This window comes from Oncorhynchus mykiss, chromosome 32 (assembly GCF_013265735.2).
Source record: "Oncorhynchus mykiss isolate Arlee chromosome 32, USDA_OmykA_1.1, whole genome shotgun sequence".
In the NCBI taxonomy this organism is placed as follows: domain Eukaryota; kingdom Metazoa; phylum Chordata; class Actinopteri; order Salmoniformes; family Salmonidae; genus Oncorhynchus; species Oncorhynchus mykiss.
In genome coordinates this window covers 28,543,193-28,556,934 of record NC_050572.1, presented here as the reverse complement: position 1 = coordinate 28,556,934, position 13,742 = coordinate 28,543,193, and the positions used below count along the sequence as shown (strand labels likewise).

The following is a 13,742-nucleotide window of genomic DNA, read 5'->3' as shown; positions in this document are numbered from 1 at the left end:
AACATTGACACATCAATTTCCCAGATGGCAGATGCATTGCACCGTCTTGCTTTAGCTTGCGCTAATTTCCAGCATTAGTCACTAGATGGGCTTTGAAATAATAAGAATTGGTTCTCAATTAAGAAACCTTGTTGAATAAAGGGATAATAATAAAGTGACGTATTCGTTTTAAAGACTAAAGGAGCCATCCTCCGATGTTTAACAGGTGATCCAATAATGGCGGTTATGTCGTTTTTAATCAAATGGGCTTATATCAGTTAAGGTTTGCTAATTTACTAATTGATAATCGCAGTTAATGACACGTGGATTGGAAAAGCTTATTTGTACCTCTTTATTTGCCTAATTTTTTGAAATCCAACTAGGACTTCCATGCTCTGTGTGTGTGTGTGTGTGTGTGTGTGTGTGTGTGTGTGTGTGTGTGTGTGTGTGTGTGTGTGTGTGTGTGTGTGTGTGTGTGTGTGTGTGTGTGTGTGTGTGTGTGTGTGTGTGCTAAATGTTCAACTCTGTATTTTGAAATGTACTCTGACCAACAAATTGCGGCCTATAATAACTCAAAGATTCTTATTATTATTTAATCCATTCCCCTTTCACCATTTTCATCTTTCCCTCCCTTCCTGCAGCCAATCCAACCATTTTACGGCGGACACCCTGGAACCTGACTGGCAGATCAAATGCGGGCGAAGCTGATATGGGTCCAGACTTAATCCTATTGGCTGAAACATAGAAGAGGTCTGCAGTACACGGCTACTCCAGATCTTGATTCCCCCACAACAAGCTGAGCTTTAGGAAAATTCAAAGGGGGGAGGGTTCTTTACATGCTAACACACCTTCTCCAGTCCCTCATGCATTTGCTCTTTCTCTTTCTCTCTGCAATACCACTCTAAGTCTTGACCCTGGTGACAATCAGTCCAGTATTAGTGGTGCTGTTTACAGTATCTACGCGTTTGCAGTGACCCATTCACGAGTGATGAAACATTGCAATATCGAACCTGTTGTTTCAATTTTAATAGGTATGACAAAGCACAATACTGAGAAAGAGAAAGAGAGACTTTGGGGGATCCAAAGACCCCCCCCACCTCAAATATTCACTTCACTTAATTAATTCCCCTGTGACACACCTGCTACACTGAACGCGTAACCCAGTGGGTAGAATTTTTGATTACAGAGCTAGTGCCTGCGTGCCTGTCGTGGAAACATGCTGCTTACTCCCAGGCTTTATTGAAAACAATGGGAGCATCTCATACCCGGTAAAAGTTGTGCGTCCAGTGTAGCAGGCCTGTTATCCTGTCAACCACCATGGCTCCAATGTTTTATATGTTCTTAGTATTAAACTGATACCCTCTCATTCCAGATGGTGAATGAAATTAAAGCATAATGCACAATACTGCCCCTGTTCTCAGACTATATACAGTACCAGTCAAAAGTTTGGACAGACCTACTCATTCCAGGGTTTTTCTTTATTTGTACTATTTTCTACATTGTAGAATAATAGTGAAGACATCACAACTATGAAATAACACATATGGAATCATGTAGTAAACATAAGTGTCAAACAAATCAAAATATATTTCATATTTGAGATTCTTCAAAGTAGCCAGCCTTTGCCTTGGTGATAGCTTTGCATGCTCTTGGCGTTCTCTTAACCAGCTTCATGAAGAATGCTTTTCCAACAGTCTTGATGGAGTTCCCACATATGTTGAGCACTTGTTGGCTGCTTTTCCTTCACTCTGCGGTCCAACTCATCCCAAACCATTTCAATTGGGTTGAGGTCAGGTGATTGTGGAGGTCAGGTCATCTGATGCAGCACTCCATCACTCTCCTTCATGGACAAAAAACCCTTACACAGTCTGGAGGTGTGTTGGGTCATTGTCCTCTTGAAAAACAAATGATAGTGCCACTTAAGTGCAAACCAGATGGGATGGTGTATTGCTGCAAAATGCTGTGGTAGCCATGCTAGTTAAGTGTGCCTTAAATTCTAAATGAATCACAGACAAGTGTCACCAGCAAAGCACCATCACACCATCATACCTCCTCCTTCATGCTTCACGGTGGGAACCAGATAGGCGGAGGTCATCCGTTCACCTACTCTGCATCTCACAAAGACACGGCGGTTGGAACTAAAAATCTCTCATTTGTATTTATCAGACCAAAGCACAGATTTCCACCGGTCTAATGTCCATTGCTCGTGTTTCTTGGCCCAAGTAGGTCTCTTATTCTTATTGGTGTCTTTTAGTAGTGGTTTCTTTGCAGCAATAACACCATTAAGGCCTGATTCACGCAGTCTCCTCTGAACAGTTGATGTTGAGATGTGTCTGTTACTTGAACTCAGTGAAGCATTTATTTGGGCTGAAATTTCTGAGGCTGGTAATTCTTGTGAACTTATCCTCTGTAGCAGTGGTGATTCTAGGGCTTAATTTCCTGTGACGATCCTCATGAGAGCCAGTTTCATCATAGAGCTTGATGGTTTTTGCGACTGTACTTGAAGAAACTTTCAAAGTTCTTGAAATGTTCCACATTGACTTTATGTCTTAAAGTAATGATGGACTGTCGTTTCTCTTTGCTTACTTGAGCTGTTTTTGCCATAATATGGACTTGGTCTTTTACCAAAAAGATCTATCTTCTGTATACCACCTCTACCTTGTCACAACACAACTGGTTGGCTCAAACGCATTAAGAAGGAAAGAAATTCCACAAATTAACTTTTAACACGGCACACCTGTTAATTTAAATGCATTCCAGGTGACTACCTCCTGAAGCTGGTTAAGAGAATGCCAAGAGTGTGCAAAGCTGTCATTAAAGAAGGCTACTTTAAAGAATCTCATGTATAAAATATATTTAGATTTGTTTAACACTTTTTTGTTTACTACATGATTCCATGTGTTATTTCACAGTTTTGATGTCTTCACTATTATTCTGCAATGTAGAAAATAGTAAAAATAAAGAAAAACCCTTGAATGAGTAGGTGTGCAAAATTTTGACTGGTACTGTATACCTCTGTAATGCCATGAACGTATTTCTCTACGGCCTAATTGTTTCCTCCTTTTTCCTTATTCTATTCTTCTCTATCTCTACACAAGAGGAAATAGTAAATATGCACAGCCCTATGTTTCACAACATAAGGACAACAGGTCTCGATTTCTATGTCATCTGGATACAATTACAACCTAGGGAGCTGGGATAAATGGACATTGTTTTACTTTTCCTACGTAAGTGTTTTAATGACATGAATTACTCACTTGGACATGTGTGGTGTTTGTTTCTTTGAAATTATATCCCAGTTAGATTTATTTACATTGTGGACAATTCCCCTGGACCACTTTACTTTTGTACGTATGGGTTCTCCTCTTCGAGATGGAAAGAGGTTTTTACCTGCTTTGTCTCCATCAAAGTCTGGGACGCACTGCCCTCTTGTGGCCATAGTATCAATCTGCACTAGGTAGGGGAGGAAGGATGTTTCCTCAAATGGTGCTCAGCTACAGAGCTGATGTCTGGCTGGGGATCGGGAATGATACAATTGCCATGAGCGACCTGTCCCAGTTGAATTGACTCCACTCTCTCACCTTGGACTCGTGCAGATGCCTGGACTCTAACCTTCAGGTCGTACTCACCTCCCCTTATCACCACAGAGGGGTGTGGCAGAACAATCGTCAGATGGTATTACTTAATGTCTCAGTTATTAAATGGGTGTATCTGTTCTTTGTGTGTGTGTGTGTGTGTGTGTGTGTGTATATATATATATATATATACACACTACCGTTCAAAAGTTAGGGGTCACTCAAATGTCCTTGTTTTTGAAAGAAAAGCAAAACATTTTGTCCATTAAAATAACATACAATTTATCAGAAATACAGTGTAGAGATTGAAGAGTGACGAAGCGACTGGGATGCTGGCCTTCTAGGTAGAGTTCCTCTGCCCAGTGTCTGTGTTCATTTGCCCATCATAATATTTTACTTTTATTGGCCAGTCTGAGATATGGCTTTTCCTTTGCAACTCTGCCTAGAAGGCCAGCATCTCGGAGTCGCCTCTTCACTGTTGACGATGAGACTGGTGTTTTGCGGGTACTATTTAATGAAGCTGCCAGTTGAGGACTTGTGAGGCGTCTGTTTCTCTAACTAGACACTCTAATGTACTTGTCCTCTTGCTCAGTTGTGCACCTGGGCCTCCCACTCTTTCTATTCAGGTTAGGGCCAGTTTGCGCTGTTCTGTGAAGGGAGTAGTACACAGTGTTGTATGAGATCTTCAGTTTCTTGGCAATTTCTCGCATGGAATAGCCTTAATTTCTCAGAACAAGAATAGGCTGACTAGTTTCAGAAGAAAGTTCTTTGTTTCCGGCCATTTTGAGCCTGTAATCGTGAGCCTGGTGGTTTCTGATAATGGGCCTCTCCATGCCTATGTAGATATTCCATTAAAAATCTACAGTTTCCAGCTGCAAGAGTCATTTACAACATTAACAATGTCTACACTGTATTTCTGATCAATTTGATGTTATTTTAATGGACAAAACACGTGATTTTTAAAAAACAAGGACATTTCTAAGTGACCCCAAACTTTTGAACAGTAGTGTATATACTGAGTTGAATGTGTATATACAAGAAAAGGGTTCCATGTATATTGTGTGTGTGTGTGTGTGTGTGTGTGTGTGTGTGTGTGTGTGTGTGTGTGTGTGTGTGTGTGTGTGTGTGTGTGTGTGTGTGTGTGTGTGTGTGTGTGTGTGTGTGTGTGAAGAATTGTTCCTGAGACAGAAAAGGGATTTAAAAAATACACCTCAAAACAGCAAATGACAAGAGGGGGTACGGTACACAAGCATGGGTACACACAGGAGCACATCCCATGTCCATGTCTTCTCATTTGAGCTGTGTATTGTCCTTTCTTGGTTCCCCCCACTTGAGGAAAAACAAATCTACATTTTTTTCTTCCCCCATGCATGTTTACATCACCCTGTTGTGCACAAAAAAACGAAACAAAAATTAAATCCTCACACACACGAAAGAACACTCTTTCACACAGACACACATGCCGAATCTAACTAAATGAGTGTTTTATCTTTCCCTTCTAGTCTAACTGTATGGCACTTTGAAATACTTGTATGTGTTGGTAATTTCTGTATATAAATTGGGACAGTAGATATTACAAAATCTTGCTTGAAACGTTTGTTTTTTCTTTCAATTTTTCTTTTCTCATGCTGTAGTTCTATTAAGGTGAATATATATTTACTTTCAGAATTTTGTTGGTTTTATGAGTAGACCTTATGGTAAGTTGATTTTGTAGTATGTTTTTGAGATAGTTAGGGATTTAGGTAGACTGCACTTAAGATTATGCTTTTCATAGATACAGGTGCAATATATTGAGATGTGATTCTGTGCCTCTGTTCGGATATCAGATTTTTTTTAAAACAATGCCACAACCCCTTTGGGGTCATTTCTCTTTTCACCTACAAAAGCCTCAGATCAACATCTTCTCACGTCTATAACCAAGTGGTCAACATACAAGTGAATAGCATGGAAATGTTTGCTGTAGCCACGAGGAATGAATTGCCATATTTTGATTTAGCCAATATAGAAATGTTTTCAAGTTTCAAATGTAAATCATTCTCAGCTGCTGTGCTACAACATCTCGTGTGTATGACTCCTAGACACAAGTAGATTGTCACACCAATCAACTGAACCCTAAACCTATCATATTGAAACTACCTATCTATTAATTACAATGACTGACATATGATATAATGCCTTTTCTCATAGCTATTCCTGTAAACGATTTCTGTGTTTTGCCTTCCCTTTGATGCTATCCTTATGATGGGGGCTTTCCCCTTTTTACTTCCCTTAAAGTTAGCCATGCCCCTTGACAAGCCATAACCCCTCGACACCCCCTCCTATTGTCAAACTTTTAATGGACATTAGGGAACGTCACAGGCATTTGTACGCAGACATTAATATGTGTGCATACTGTAGATCAGGGGTGTAAAACTCATTCCATGGAGTGCCTAGTGTCTGATGGTTTTTGGTTTTTCCTTTCAATTAAGACCTAGGTAACCAGGTGAGAGTTCCTTACTAATCATTGACCTTAATTCATCAATCAAGTACAAGGGAGGAGCGAAAACCAGCAGACACTCAACGCTCCGTGGAATGAGTTTGACACGTGCTGTAGATCAATGAAAAACATATTTATCAACATTTTATGAAGATATGATTGTTAATAGTCCCATGATAGTATTGATTATTGTAATTATTTTGATGATTCTTGTAATTATTATTATTATTACAATGATTTTATTGATATTTACTTAATTATTCAACAACAGTTGATTTTATGTGAATAAGGGTGAAGTTTATATTTCTGGAGATTTAAAGAAGTGAACAAACTAATAAATAGATTTATCTCTATCCTCCCACGTGCTTTGTGTGTTCTGTCAATTACAGTGCAGTATCTAACCTTCCTACAGAGTGTTGTGATTTTGTTGAATGGAAGTCTGCCATCCCCAAAGGGACTACTATAGATGGGACGAATTGATCAAAGTTAACAAGGGGAATGCTATGTTCGCTGAAGGAGGGTTAGGGGGGTCCACAGGCATGCTCATATTAACATTTACAACAGTACATTTAGATCATAACTAAAGCATGGATTGCAGTTTCTCCCTGTCCGTAGACTGCTTTCAAGGTAAGGAAACACCATAGAGATAAATAGAGGACTATATGGATACTTAAGCAACAAGGCCTGAGGGGGTTTGGTATATGGCCAATATACCACAGCTAAGGGCTGTTGTTAGGCACAGCGCAATGCGCCTGGACACAGGCCTTTGCCGTGGTATATTGGCCACATACCACAAACTCCCGAGGTGCCTTATTGCTATTATAAACTGGTTACCAACGTAATTAGAGCACTAACAATACATGTTTTGTCATGGTATATGGTCTGATATACCACTGCTGTCAGCCAGCCAGTCAGCATTCAGGACTCATATCACCCAGTTTATAAACCCGTTTTAGCATGGACATTGCCACAAAGGGATTCCACCATTTTAACTTACTCAACTGGGTGGGGATTCCTATTGATCAGCCAATTATCAGAGCAATGTCTTCAAATTGGGTTGCCTATGGTTTCTAAATGGCTTTAAGCCATATTACCGCCATCTGGTGGCCACAAAATATGCATGATAAAATTTGTTTCAGGACTCCAGCAATGAGGGTTCATCGCCACGATCGATGTTTCCCAAATGCTGGGTGTTTGAAAATGTGCATTTTTTCCCTAAAAAAATGTACATTGGGAAAAGTGAAATAATACATGGGGAATAATTATTGCTAACACAAGCACACTAACTACCCTTTAACCACTGACTTACATCAACTATTGCGAAATACCAAATACATTAAGCAGATAAAATCTCCTAAAGACAAAATGGCATAGCTTAAATACACCTTACGCAAATTTTGTGTCTATTTATTGTCTCCAGAGCCAGTTCTAGCTTGGTAGGCTATGTCAGAGTGAACAACTGGAAATGTGAGTTGGTCCATATTGGAGGCAAATAAAATGCTGACCGGAGCCTACATTTGGGCCTATTTTAATTATTGTTTATTGAGAGATGTAAAATACACCACAAAAACGTTTGTTGTTTTGAAGTCTAATTCCCTGTATTTCATCATAATATGTATAGGGTAAATACATTTGGTAAACAATTTTACCAAATATATAATATAGCTCATTATATTATAAAAACCATCAACAATTTACAGAAGGTGAATACTGTAGCTCGGTTGATGGTGACAGTCACACATTCTGTTAGATTTGAGTCCTTGACTTTAGAGGGTCGTTGCTCAGCCATTGAATGTCATAGAATTTAACCAAAGATATCTCCATGTACTGTGCCTTCGGGAAGTATTCAGACCTTTCAACTTTTTCCACATTTTGTTAGGTTAGTGCCTTATTCTAAAATGAATTAAATTAATGAAAAATCATCAGCAATCTACACACAATAGCCTATAATGACAAGGCGAAAACAGGTTTAGAGACTTTTTTTGCACATTTATTCATCATAAAAAAATAGAAATACCTTATTTACAGAAGTATTCAGACCCTTTGCTATGAGACTCGAAATTGAGCTCAGGTACATCCTCTTCCCATTGATCATCCTTCAGATGTTTCTACAACTTAATAGGAGTCCGCCTGTGGAAAATTCTATTGATTGGACATGATTTGGAAAGGCACACACCTGTCTATATAAGGTCCCACAGTTGACAGTGCATGTAAGAGCAAAAACCAAGCCATGAGGTCGAAGGAATTGTCCATAGAGCTGCGAGACAGGATTGTGTTGAGGCACAGATCTGGGGAAGGATACCAACACATTTCTGCAGCATTGAAGGTCCCCAAGAACACAGTGGCCTCCATCATTCTTAAGTGGAAGAAGTTTGGAGCCACCAAGACTTCCTAGAGCTGGCTGCCCGGCCAAAGTGGGCAATCAGGGTAGAAAGGCCTTGGTCAGGGAGGTGAACAAGGACCCGATGGTCACTCTGACAGAGCTCTAGAGTTCCCCTGTGTAAATGGGAGAATCTTCCAGACGGACAACCATCTCTGCAGCACTCCACCAATCAGGCCTTTATGGTAGTGGCCAGACAGAAGCCACTCCTCAGTAAAAGGCATATGACAGCCCGCTTGGAGTTTTCCAACAGATAACTAAAGACTCTCAGACCATGAGAAACAAGATTCTCTGGTTTGATGAAACCAAGATTGAACTCTTTGGCCTGAATGCCAAGCGTCATGTTTGGAGAAAACCTGGCAACATCCCTATAGTGAAGCATGGTGGTGGCAGCATCAAGCTGTGGTGGTGTTTTTAGCATCAGGGACTGGGAGACTAGTCAGGTTCGAGGTAAAGATGAACGGAGCAAAGTACAGAGAGATCCTTGATGAAAACCTGCTCCAGAGTGCTCAGGACCTCAGACTGTGGTGAAGGTTCACCTTCCAACAGGACAATGACCCTAAGCACACAGCCAAGACCATGCAGGAGTGGTAAGTCTCTGAATGTCCTTGAGTGGCCCTCCCGGGAACTCGGACTTGAACCAGATCGAACATCTCTTTAGAGACCTGAAAATAGCTGTGCAGCAACGCTCCCCATCCAACCTGACAGAGCTTGAGAGGATCTGTTGAGAAGAATGGGAAATACAGGTGTGCCAAACTTGTAGCGTCATACCAAAGAAGACTCATGGCTGTAGTTGCTGCCTAAGGTGCTTCAACAAAGTACTGAGTAAAGGGTCTGAATACTTATGTAAATGTGATATCTGTTTTTTATTTTTAATAAATTAGCAACATTTTCTAAAAAACGGTTTTTGCTTTGTCATTATTTGGCATTGTGTGTAGATTGATGGGGGTTGGGGGGACAATTTAATAGATTTTAGAATAAGGCTGTATGTAAAAAGGAAACCGTCAAGCGGTCTGAATACTTCCTGAAGGCACTGTACGTCTTTCACATGCATTTGACAGATTTTTCCTCAGATTTTTTCTCTTCCTCTTTTTCCTGTGCCTTTTTCTGATATTGTACAACAGCTGATGAAACTAACACTGTAAAAGTGTGAAACAATGTGATACGTATTATTGCTGGTTGAACATTCAATCTACACAGAACCCTCTCATCAGCAGGTTTTGTATGGGTGGAGTTTTGGCTTTCCAGGTGACATCGCCAGGTGGTATATGTTGACAGACCAACAACAGAATTCCAAACCTGCCAATAACAGCTAGTTTTCAGGTTATATATCCCTCTCATTAGGCCCTTCCGCTCTGGTGGATTGATCCAAACTGGTTAATGCACTGCTGTGGTGCCCTTCCCTTCCCCACCCAAAGACAATCCTAGCAAAAGTCTTGCCATATAAATAGTTTTTTGCTTTTGTTTCTTTCCGTTTTAATAGGAAACTATTACATTAAGGTACCTAATCATTACTCAGAAATGATTTGATATTGAGATATGCTAAAGCAACCAGCTCTAGATTAAACAGTCAGCTAACGCTTCCAGTAAACATCAGCAGAACTTGATCACTTCCTGTTGAACACGGAACGAGGGAGAGCTTGGGTTGTTGTTTTAAAAGTGTATTAGAAAGTTTCTTAACTTTTTAGTTTGGATCCCGCGACACAGTTGGCATCAGTTGCTGGGACTGCTACTCTCTGTCCAGTGATCCTGCCGACCGAGGCCGGGTCTGGGGAGCTATTTGGTGTAGCAGCTAGCCTAGCTTCTAGCTAGCTGCCTATCAAGCTAGCGTGGTTTCTTGATGGCCTGTACACAGCCTGTGATGTGATTAGCCATTGTGGCCGGATCTCTGCTGTTTGTTTTCAATCCTCCCTTTGATCTGCCCTGTCTGGAACTACAAGGAGTAACAGCGTAACCAACGTTGCTAGCTACCATGACAAAGACCAAAGCTGGCGGGAGTATTGTTGGGGACAGTGGTGTCACCCTATCACAGGTGAAGGATCTTATAAAATAACAAAAAGAGTTCTACAAGCAGTTGTTACAACAATAAATTATCTTCAAGTGTTTTGTCCAAAAACTGGTGGATTCAACTAATAAAATAATGGACGACCTGACCAGAGAGGTCCAGGACCTGAAGAACAGCTTGCAGTTTTCCCAGGGTCAGCTTTATGAGTTGAAACAGGAGAACGGAAAGATGACAGCAATCTGTAAGTCATTGAAAGAGGACATCAGTTCTGTGTGTGAATGATAACATCTCGAGGGACAACCAAGGTGGAATAACATGGATGTGGATAGAATTGCAGAATCTCCACATGAGACCTGGACTGAGTCTGAGGACAAAGTGAGGGAAATGATCACTGAGAATTTTAAGATGGACCACAGGAAGATAGAGGTGGAGTGTACCCACAGGACTGGAAAGCCACCACCGGCCTAGGTGACAGGCCCCTGAATCTGTAGTTAGAGAGTTCCTCCTTACAGCACTTCAGATCCCACGCGAAGCTGTCGACAAAATCCAACTTTTTTTTTCCTAATAATATTGTAAAATTAACATCTGTACAGAAAGACTCATGTGAAGGCCAAATTACAGAGGAGGAACTGCTTGATGCAATTGGGGCCTTTAAGGCTGGGAAAACTCCAGGGCTGGATGGCATACCAGTGGAAGTATACAAAACTTTTTTTATATATACTCAAAGAACCATTATTAGCATGTTTTAACCACTCCTATATAAATGGTAGATTATCAGACACGCAACAAGGTCTGATATTATTATTACTGAAACAGGACCCAAGTGGTATAAAAAAGATCCAGTACATTTACAAAAATTGGAGACCTCTTATACTTCAGTGTTGTGATGCAAAAATCCTAGCAAAATGCTTGGCGCATAGAATTTAAAAAGTATTGTCAGATATTATTCATCCTAATCAGACAGGTTTTTTACATGGACGATACATTGGAGATAATAGAAGACAAGTACTGGGAACAATAGAATACTATGAAATATCGGGGACACCAGGCCAGGCAACCATGGAAAGGAAATACTGTCTATTTGTGGAAAAATCACCCTGATTAACTCTTTAGTCATATCACAGTTTACCTATTTGCTTATGGTTTTGCCTACACCTAGTGAGTGACCTGCTTTTTAAATTATATGAACATAAAATATTAAATTTTATTTGGATCGGCAAGCCAGATGAAATTAAAAGGGTCTATTTATATAACGACTATGAATTCGCAGGGCAGAAATTATGAAATATTAAAGCATTAGACCTCTCACTAAAGGCATCAGTCATACACAAGTTATAATTAAATCCAAACTGGTTCTCTAGTCAATTGATATGAATGTCTCATCTCATGTTCAAGAAGGGCCTTTTTCCCTTTATTCAGATTACACCGGCCCACTTTCGATTGTTTGAAAAGGAAATAATCTCGAAAATATATTTATTTTTTAAACAATAATTAGAAAGTTGGTTGCAATTTCAGTTTAATCCACCTGAAAAGACAGAACAAATAATACAACAAATATTGTGGTTAAATTCAAATATACTAATTGATTAAAAAACAATTATTTTTCAAATACATTTTTTTAAAAGGTATTATTTTTGTGAATGATATCATAAATAGGACTGGTGGAGTTATGTCACACATGCAGCTAACACAGACATATGGAAATGTCTGCTCTACCCAAAATTACAACCAATTAATTACAGCATTACCACAAAAATGGAAGAGGCAAGTAGAGGGGAAAAAAAGTAAGGAACTTGTATGTCGGCCCTGTATTAAAGAACATAAATGGTTAAAAAAAAGTGTGATAAATATAAACATATACCAATTTCATATAAGGACCAAAAAACTGACAGCTGTGCCATATAAATTGCAAAATAGTTGGGAAGAGATTTTCGATGTACCCATTCCATGGCACATGGTTTATGAATTGATACACAAAACAACACCGGATGCAAAACTTCACATTTTTCTATTTAAATTACTATACAAAATTCTTGCAACTAATAGAATGTTATATATATGGGGGATACAATCTTCACAGCTCTGCAGATTCTGCTGTGAGGAGGCAGAGTCATTAGATCATTTATTTTGGTATTGTCCATATGTAGCTCGTTTTTGGTAACAGGTCCAGGAATGGCTGAAGAATTGCAACATTTGCCTAGAACTAACGCTGCAGATAGCAATACTGGGTGATTTGAAAAGCCATAGTCAATTAATCAATAATATAATAATTATTTTAGCAAAAATGTTTATTTTTAATTTACAATCTGTAGAAGCTATGAGAATAGAAAGGTTCAATTTGTTTGTGAAGCATCACAGCACAGTTGAAAAATATATGGCAAATAGAAATCCAAAATGGATGATGTTGAGAGATAGATGGGAGAGGTTGAATGGAGCTGAAGGGTGGGACTAATAGCAAAATAAAACATGTAAAACCTACGGGGTCTGTCAAATGTATATAGGTTCAGAACTTTTGTGAAATAGCACAGTTACAAATAGAAATCTAACTGGATGGACATCACAAAAACAAACAAAAAACAACTATTGTAAAATAGACTGTGTCTGTAAAATGTGTATAAGATGTATAAATTGAAGGTAAAAGCCGAAGTGTTTATTAGTTTACTCCAATTGGGGGATCGGTGGTAGTGTTTGCGGGGAATAATAATTAAGGTATATTCTTTAAAAAAGTATCTATGTCTATATAGGTATGTGTATGTATATACAGTGGGGAGAACAAGTATTTGATACACTGCCAATTTTGCAGGTTGTCCTACTTACAAAGCATGTAGAGGTCTGTAATTTTTATCATAGGTACACTTCAACTGTGAAAGACGGAATCTAAAACAAAAATCCAGAAAATCACATTGTATGATCTGCCCGCGGATGTCCGGATCAGGACCTGTCAGTTCCATCCCCCAGCATCTCCGCTCCGACGCCCATGGAGCTGGGAGGTGCTGCAATTAGGGCGACCGGAGGAGGGGCCATTCACTGCACCATCTGTGGCCACAGAGGGCACACTGCTGGTCGGGGCTGGGGGGGTTCCTCAGGGAGTCAAGGCAGCAGGCAGGGCGCTATCGTGTCACCCCAGGTGAGTCGGCACCAGGCTCACCCAGAGCCCCCTGTTGCTCATATGTATGTGTTTATTTAATTTCCTGAGTTTTCCCCGCATTCCCAGCATAAGGCGCTAGTACATTCAGGCGCAGCTGGGAATTTTATCGACTGTTCATTTGCTCATCGTTTAGGGATTCCCTTTGTTCCTGTGGATATGCCCTTCCCTGTGCACGCCCT

General features: G+C 39.9%; 1 protein-coding gene across 3 annotated transcripts in view; it reads left to right on the top strand.

The window, feature by feature from the left end:
• Positions 1-1,488, top strand: part of LOC110488218 (ras/Rap GTPase-activating protein SynGAP) — a 110,447-nt gene extending 108,959 nt beyond the window's left edge. For 2 of the 3 annotated variants that reach the window (XM_021560338.2, XM_021560341.2), the window contains one exon: positions 621-759. Coding sequence is in view for 1 of the 3 variants with exons in the window: in XM_021560340.2 (XP_021416015.2) it covers positions 621-659 (39 nt within the window). In the remaining 2 variants the exon portion in view is untranslated. Of the gene's footprint in view, positions 1-620 lie in introns of all 3 variants that reach the window. The other variant, XM_021560340.2, reaches the window with a different exon arrangement.
• Positions 1,489-13,742: the final 12,254 nt, after the last annotated feature.